This window comes from Salvia splendens, chromosome 10 (assembly GCF_004379255.2).
Source record: "Salvia splendens isolate huo1 chromosome 10, SspV2, whole genome shotgun sequence".
NCBI classification, from domain to species: Eukaryota; Viridiplantae; Streptophyta; class Magnoliopsida; order Lamiales; family Lamiaceae; genus Salvia; species Salvia splendens.
This window is the reverse complement of record NC_056041.1, coordinates 4297255-4305863: the sequence shown is the minus strand read 5'-3', so window position 1 is coordinate 4305863 and position 8609 is coordinate 4297255. Positions and strand designations below refer to the sequence as shown.

The following is an 8609-nucleotide window of genomic DNA, read 5'->3' as shown; positions in this document are numbered from 1 at the left end:
AATTGAGAATTTATATAACTACTTTTTTTTTTTGCAGAGGTAGATGTATATAGAACTAATACAAAAAGATTAGTTTCATACTATATATTATGATTTAAGAATAAACATAACGAAATGATTAGATAAAATAAAGATCCGTGTATTTTTATGAATATCATTATTTTGCCTATTTGGAATTGTGCTATTTTTTTCAAAGTATCTTAATAAACATAATTAACTCAGTAATTTGGCAATTCGACAGGCTTTCTCAAAATCAAATGAGTTGATCATATTGACATCCCTATGTAGACATATATCTTCTCATACACAACTTTATTTTATGAATATGAGCTAGAGTGAAAATCTCAAAAAATCAACGATCACTGCTTAGAGGAGATCTCAACACAATTTAGAAGCAATTTGCATGCTTTTTTTATCCTAATACTAATAACTAATCACAATTGTTATTTTTCTCAGTGTCACACAAGGTTAACAATCTGGAGTTAATTTTGTTCAATTCATGGTCTGAGTCTTCTGACTGATGCAATTAATGCGGTTGAAAAAATAGACTTTTTCCAAAATTCTATGCTTGTTTGTGAAAGTTAAACTCCGGCAGCACTATGTCACAGTTTGATAATCCATATGGAAAAATATTTAAATTCTTAAATTCAAAATAATGATTAAAATTTTATTATCTTTTGGATCTCCAAAGTACAGCCTTTCAGAAATTATAATTTCAAACATTATATACAAACGGCAAACCTTATCATTAAGTTAAACCATCTTAGTTATGATGTGGATGTCACGTAACTATTGATTAAATTAGTTACATGATCGAGAGGTCAAGATTCTTATATTACTCACACTAATTGCAACAAATGAAAATAAATACACAATTTCCTCTAAGGCTTTAACTTATAACTATGGGGCAGCTTGTGAAATCTCTTACAACTATATAAAATATGCATGATCCATGCTGCACGAGCTATAACACCTTTTTTTATCTTTTTCTTTTCTTTTCAACTTGCACGAGCAATAACTTAGATAGTTAGTGGGTGGAATAAGATTGTATAACAATTGGTCAACACATGCATGGAAGTTGATCTCAATCATTTCACTTACCAAATACTAGGGTTTTTTTTTCATTCTTTGTTGTACAAATACTATGAAGTAGTGCTTGTATATACTTTAATAAAATAGGTACAATTATTTTCTCATAATAATACTTCATCTATTTTCTCATAATAATACTCCATCTGTCATTTTGTTAAGTGATTCATATTCATTTTTCTGACACTAAATTAGTCATTTCCTTTTTTGTCATCCATCGCTTACTTTTTCCTCTCTACTTTTTCATCTATCTTGATTTATTCGTTCCACGTTTAAACCAAACTCCATTTTTATATATTTCGTGCCAAAAAGAAATGTCTCACTTAATGAAGGACGGAGGGAGTATCATTTTAGGGGGAGTTAGTGAGGGACGAAGGGAGTATCATTTTAGGGTGTGTGTGTGGATCGTTTGGAAACTAAATTGAAATAACGTCGCTTCAAATTTTTAAACGGTACAAAGGGTTTAGAGTGTAACAATCCAGAGAACACATTTCAAATCACAAAGTTTATTCATAAAATAGGTTACTAAATTTGGGGCAATTTTTAACAAAAAAAGTTAGTAAGTAAGGAAAAATGGAGGTTATTAAACAAGACTGCAATGAATGGGCCTCCGCTAAATGGGCGAATAAACAAGGCTGCAATGAATGGGCCTCCGATAAATGGGCCAGTCGAATAAACAAGGCTGCAATGAATGGGCTGCCGCTGAAACAATTTATCTTTGACTGAAATGATATAAATTAAAATCTGAGTCTGTATTTTAAATACTTGCTGCGTTACTGCGTAGGTTAAAATAAAATAAAATAAAAGGACGTACTACAATAGAATTGAAGTACTATATAATGATAATTGATTGGATCGATCCATATCGATTTCAATTATAAGTCGTAAGATGATTGGGGAATGATTTGAAATATGCTTATGTTTTTGGTAAAATTATTTATAGAGTCGCGTTTAGTAGTTTGTACCACGAATCAACTTTGGTTTTAATGAAAACAGATGTAGTAGTATCATTCAAATTATTACATCACATTAATCTCAAAATCCAAAGTCTGATACAAATTCTATGCATCTAATTGATAGTCAAGAATAAACTACAAGACTACCAGTGGAGTCAATTTTACTAATCCTACAACACGAATGTGGATAAAAATAAAATTCTAAAATTCGGATCAAATCACCCCATAATACAGAGAATGTATATATTTGTTCCTCTTCATTAGGATAAACAGAACCATTAGCTAGAAACCGGGTCCTCTAATTTGATTAATTTCTTCATCTTCTTGATCACCAAGTTTCATAGTAATATTTAGGAGTAGTAAATAAATTCATCTGTCCCGATGACCGGAAGCCCATACTGCAAGAGGAGCCGGTCGAGCTTCCATTCAGGCATCAACTTGTAGTCCTCTGCCGTGCATTTGGGATAGTGCAGAGGCATCTGAAAGCAACCACCACTTGAACTCAATCTTTCCGGCAGTTGACGAGGCAGCTCCGAGCACTCCATTTCTCTTTCTTCTCTGCTCAAGCAAACCTCTGCTGCCCTCTTTTTATATATATATACAAGGTTTGGCGTGTGTTGTGTGTGTGTCTCATTGGATTAATTAGTCAAATAAAAATGGTGGGATCAGAGAATCCTCATAAAATATCCTTGTAGTTAGTGAATTAGTCCCCAATCTTACAAACGCGTACCTCTTAAAAATATGACAACATACATAATTGGATATTAGGTGGGATTGCAAGACTAAATCTTGACAACTAATACGATTATATATGTCAAAAAAAAAAAAACAATTCAAAACCATTGACCTCAACATAGGCCTGAACCCATTAGCTTCCTATAACCCTAATAAATCTTGAATAGGCCCCATGTCATGGCACATAATTCACAATCAGACTAGCCAAAAACACCAAAAGAGGCATTATATACATTGAAGACTACTAAAAACCTGAGTTTTCATATAGAGTTGATGCAACCGCTTCGTGTAATCTGTTCAAGCCAGTCATTTTATCAAGGACGAAAGAAGGGATCCTCTTCATTCTTGTAGATTTCGAACAACTGTTTAGAGTAGTGATTTGCCAATTTTCGGCACTGCTCAACACCCCTTTGATTGAAGCTCCGGAGCTCTTGCACTGTCTTGTTCATGTCAGTGTGGGGATCGCCATCAGTAAGAAATTCAGCTAAGGCACTGCCACTGTGATGGTAAGTGAAAAAAAAATGTAACTTGTAAGGTTCATACTTTTACCAATTGAACACAGCAAAAAGTAATAGTCTCGATTCGAACTCTTAACAAAGAACTGCATGCATATGTTATAAGGATAAAGCCGTGCAAAAGTAAGGGCATGACACTCAGCAAAAACTTACCTTGATGCATGAGTGTGGCTAAACCCTCGTCCATTGCGAATTATGGCGGCTTTAGCAGATTGCTCGTATGATGTTTGCTGGCGATAGAGTGCACAAACCGCCTTCATACACAGTTCAGCCGACTTGCCAAAATCGGCAAGCATATCTGATTCAAACTCCCATTTCAGTTTGTCTTTTCTCCCCCTCCGTAAACCAGACATAATTTCACCATATCCTATTTCACATTCCGATGCACAATCAGATTTGTCTGAACAATCCCCAGAGAATGAGTCATCATGATTAGATAAGTCGTTGCAGTTGGACCCATCGCCACTGTCTGATTCATCTGTGCTGTTAACAATAAAACCACCCAAAGTTTCATCTTCATAACTCGACTCATCCTCTTCCATTTCATCTGCATGTAGAGTGTCATTCATATTCTCTGATTTCCCTAAATCACCCTGGTTTCCAGACCTCCTCTGAGAGCATTTACCTCTAACACTGTTATCTTTCATATCTCCCACCCTCAGTGAACGTCGTCTGGGAGTGACTTTTCTGAGATTGTTCTTAGAACAAGAATCATTAACGAATCTTCTCCTGCGCTGAGTATCAGGACGGTGTGCCAGTTTAGAAAGTGGGATATTATCATCACTTTCACTCTCACTAGTAACAATTTGAGCACTCCTAACTTTCCTCCTTTTATGCATCCGAAATGGTTGTCCAGCAGTAGAGCAGTTAGTTTCCTCTTCATCGCTCTGATGTTCAGCAGTTGGCTCATGCATATTTTTTGAGGGCAACTCCGCTCCATCATCAGATTCTAATGCAACAACGCTTGCCCTCTGGACCTTCCTCCTTTTGTTGCAATCAACATCAGGTAAAGATACATGGACAATGTCAAGATCATCGTCGCTGTCACCAACATAGATAGGTTCAAGAGGTGGCCTACTGCCAAGGGTCGAGGGAGAATGCTTTTGTAGCGGACTCTTTTCCATAGTAAAGTCCAGGCATGTTTTAACTCTTGATTTGATAATACATTTCTGGCCTCCCTTTGATCCATCCATATATGCATAACGATTAGACGGGTTGCTAACTGGTGGTGTGCCTGCCAAAGAGGATCAACCATGACAACCATATCTAAATGAAAAAAGAACAGCAACTAAAATAATTTAATCCTCCATTGGTCCCAGCAATAATAAGCAAGATATAATAATATCTCTACAACACAACAACAATTCATAACTTTTCACTTCCCAAGCATATATCGATCTAAAATCTACCAGAAACATCAAAATCACACACAAACAAATAGATAAAACTTCATTTTTAATAATTTTATAGAGCACCTGAGGCTTACCACAATTTACTTCATTGTCAGTTGAAGCCCCATCTTCTACATTAAATCCAGATAGTGAACCACCTCGACGATCCATCTTCCCTGAACACATCTCTTGCAAGTCTAGACGCTCCTTGGCTGTTCCAACAGCTAGTTTCTTCTCCAACTCCATCACTCGGGCCTCCAGTTCTTCACATTTTAACTTCCACAACTCAAGGTCGCTTTCAGATTTCCTAGTCTCACACACCAAAGTCTCATTCTCATTCAATAAAAGTGCAAACTTTTCCTTCTCCGCACCATCTTGAATGATCTTCTCAAGATCTTCATTCTTCTGTTTTAGCTTTCTGACCTCATCCCGAAATTGGATATTTTCCAGTTCCATACAGCCAGCCTTAAGCCCTAGACGGTCAATCAGAGTGTCTTTCATTCCAATATCTGATTCCAGAAATGCACATTTGTGGTTGGCCTTTTTAATTTGATCTTGCAAATCAAAACATCCAACGCACTCCCCATACTCTCTCTTCAATCCTACTCCACTACTAAAACAGTTCCCAGTTTCCTGGTCTTCCAATTTTATCCCCTTATCGGCTTCCATACTCGCATTTGAGTCCCAAAACCTAATTTCAAGAAACACTGAATAACGATAAAATGGATAATCACAATATCAATACTCAAAAGATAACACGTAAATATACGGAACCAAGCAAGAAATAGAAAACCGTAGGGTTTAGCGGAAATTTTGTGTTTACAGAAAAAAAAAACGACCATAAAAAAGACTCGAACAAATCGCCAAAGATATGGAAGGTTCATTGCCGACTGAACTTACAAGAATCAGCGGAGATGCAAGAGAGGCGAAAATCTTCTGCAGACGTAGTTTGTTCTACTTTTACGCAGAGGCGATTCTTCTGCTCGGAGATTGATACGTAAAAATAAATTACTATAATGTTACTCTATTTATAATATTCCTCTTATACTAGTGGTATGAAAATTGTTCCATACGTCTTTTATTTTTGTACATTTAAAGAAATAAATGTTTTATATGTTTGCATTTAACCTAAATATTTGTTCCCTTAAATTATGAACTACAAGCTGATTTTATCAAATAGACAATAGCCTTCTCCAATTCATTGACGTTGATTTTGTCAAATAGACAATAGCCTTCTCCAATTCATCGAAGTGTCTTCCGAACAAGGTTTGGATGACCGAGTCAAAACGATCACGAGTCGATCACGATCACTCAACGCACCAAATAGATCAAAGTAAAGGCTACAAATCCAAAAAAAAATTTACTCAAGAGAGTACTGCAATAGAAAAAGTTGCACAAAATGTGTTTGATCAGTTAAATAACATGGATGAAATCCCATGGCCACGGTCACAACCATCCTATTCTGATCTCCAAAATCTGTACTACACCCTAAGTGGTACACAAGATTCCTACACAAAAGTCAGCTACTGGAAATAAGGAGAAGTATCGAAATACTTGGAAAGAAATTATAATATCCAAACTGAGTATTCGGAAATACAATACTCCATATTTAACTAAATACATATTTTGCACTTCTTGCCATCCAGTCCAGGTTCACTGCTTGCTCGACACACCCTACACCACACATCCGTGTCAGCCAACTCGCCTTTTCTCTGGTCGAACATCACACCCCTTTGCCCTCGTCTGTACACTCGCCATGTCTCTCCCTCACCTGTAGAACATTCAGATTTGTCCAAACAATCCCCAGAGAATGAGCCATCATGATCAGAAACATCGTCGCAGTCTGATACATTTGTGCTGTCCACAGTAAAACCACCAGAACTTTCACCTTCAGAACTCAACTCATCCTCTTCCATTTCGTCTTCAAGTAGAGTTTCGTTCATGTTCTCTGATATTCCTAAATCACCCCGGTTTCCAGAGCTCCTCTGAGAACATTTACCTGAAACACTGTTATCTTTAATATCTCCCAAACTCAGCAAACATCGTCTGGGAGTGACTTGTCTGAGATTGTTCCCAAAACAAGAATCATTAACAAATCTTCTCCTCAACTGAGTATCAGGACAGTGTGCCAGTCTAGAAAGTGGGATCTCATCATCGCTTTCACTCTCACTAGTAACAATTTGAGTAAATCCTTTCCTAACTTTCCTCCTTTTATGCATCCGAAATGGTTGTCCAGCAGTAGAGCAGCTAGTTTCCTCTTCATCACTCTTATGTTCAGCAGTTGGCTTACGCATATTTTTCAAGGGCGACTCCACTCCATCCTCAGACTCTAATGCAACACCGCTTGACCTCTGAGCCTTTCTCTTTTTGTTACAACCAACGTCAGGTAAAGATACATGTTCAATGTCAAGATCATCATCACTGTCACCAATTGGTTCAAGAGGTGGCCTATAGCCAAGTTTCGAGGGAGAATGTTTCTGCAGCGGACACCTTTCTAGACCAAAGTCTAGGCATTTTTTAACTCTTGATTTGACAATACATGGCTGGTCTCCCTCTGATTCATATGCATATGCACAATGATTAGACGGGTTGCTAGCTGTCAAAGAGATGCAACCATGACAATAATACTATATATCTAAATGAAAAAAACAGCAACTAAAATAATTTATTCCTGCATTAATCTCAGCAATAATAAGCAAGATACAGTAATATTAACAGAAACATCAAAATCACATATATCCAAATAGATAAAACATCATTTTGATAATCCCATAGAGCACATGAGGCTTACCGTGATTTGCTCCATCTTCAGTTGCAGCCCCCACCGCTGATGGGTGCCCACCTTCTACATTAAATACAGATGATGAACCACCTCGATGATTCATCTCCCCTGAACACATCGCTTGCAAATCTAGAACCACCTTCGTTGTTCCATCAGCTAGTTTGTTCGCCAACTCCATCACCCGAACCTCCATTTCTTTACATTTCAACTTCCACAACTCAAGCTCACTTTCAGCTTTCCTCTTCTCACACACCAAAGCCTCACTCTCATTCATCAAAAGTGCAAACTGTTCCATCTCCTCACTATCTCGAATGCGCTTTTCAAGAGCGTCGTTCCTCTGTTTCAACTTTATAACCTCATCCAGGAATTCGATATTTTCCAGTTCCCTAAATCCAACCTTAAGCTCCAGACGGTCAATCAAAATGTCTTTCTTTCCAACATCTAATTCCAGTAGTGCACATTTTTCGTTGGCTTTTTTAACTTTATCTTGCAAATCAATACATCCAATGCACTCCTTATACGCTCTCTTCAGTCTTACTCCACTTCTAAAACAGCTCCCAGTTTCCCGCTCTTCCAATTTTATCCCCTTATCGACTTCCATACCAGCATAAGAAACCTAAAACCTAATTTGAAGAAACACTAAATAAAAACAAAAAAGGGATAATCAGAACACCAATAATCAAAATAAAACAGGTAAAGGTACGGATACAAGCTATAACACAGCATATGGCAACAAGGAAACTGATAACCGTAGGGTTCAAAGATGTTGAGCAGAAAATTAATAAACGAACACAGAAAGACTTGTAGGAATCGCGAAAGAAATGGAACGTTAATTGCCAACTGAATTTACGAGAATCAACGGAGATCCAAGAGCGAGGCGAAACTGCTGCAGAAGCCGTTTGAGATGATTCTTATTAACTTCATTAATGTTAAAAACGCAAAAGCCAGTGATTATAATCTAATTAACTTTAATTACTCCTTATAATCTCTTGTTCCACTAAAATGGAATTACTTGCTATTTATATTTTGTCTATCCAATAAAACTTGCTTGATTGGGCCCTTCCCAACAGAAATGTAACACAGTTATCACTATTCGGCCCACATAGATCATTGATCCATTTATAAATGGTCTCAGTAAGGA

The 8609-nt window shown here is 37.0% G+C and overlaps 2 protein-coding genes across 5 annotated transcripts; both read right to left on the bottom strand.

The window, feature by feature from the left end:
• Positions 1-2718: 2718 nt before the first annotated feature.
• LOC121750790 lies at positions 2719-5676 on the bottom strand. The gene is made up of 4 exons (XM_042145399.1): positions 5587-5676; positions 4782-5393; positions 3449-4529; positions 2719-3278 (listed from the first exon to the last, which is right to left on the bottom strand). Exons 2-4 carry the CDS (start codon positions 5353-5355, stop codon positions 3095-3097), a joined length of 1839 nt encoding a protein of 612 aa, XP_042001333.1. The 5' UTR covers positions 5356-5393; positions 5587-5676; the 3' UTR covers positions 2719-3094.
• Positions 5677-6059: 383 nt separating this feature from the next.
• On the bottom strand, positions 6060-8422 carry LOC121752975. 4 transcript variants are annotated; one of them, XM_042148087.1, is made up of 3 exons: positions 8319-8422; positions 7478-8107; positions 6060-7282 (listed from the first exon to the last, which is right to left on the bottom strand). In XM_042148087.1, exons 2-3 carry the CDS (start codon positions 8067-8069, stop codon positions 6300-6302), a joined length of 1575 nt encoding a protein of 524 aa, XP_042004021.1. In that variant the 5' UTR covers positions 8070-8107; positions 8319-8422; the 3' UTR covers positions 6060-6299. The 4 variants fall into 4 exon arrangements, with proteins under 4 accessions (XP_042004021.1, XP_042004020.1, XP_042004022.1 ...); XM_042148086.1 differs by having other exon boundaries at positions 8260-8406; XM_042148088.1 differs by having other exon boundaries at positions 8306-8378.
• Between the last annotated feature and the right edge of the window lie 187 nt (positions 8423-8609).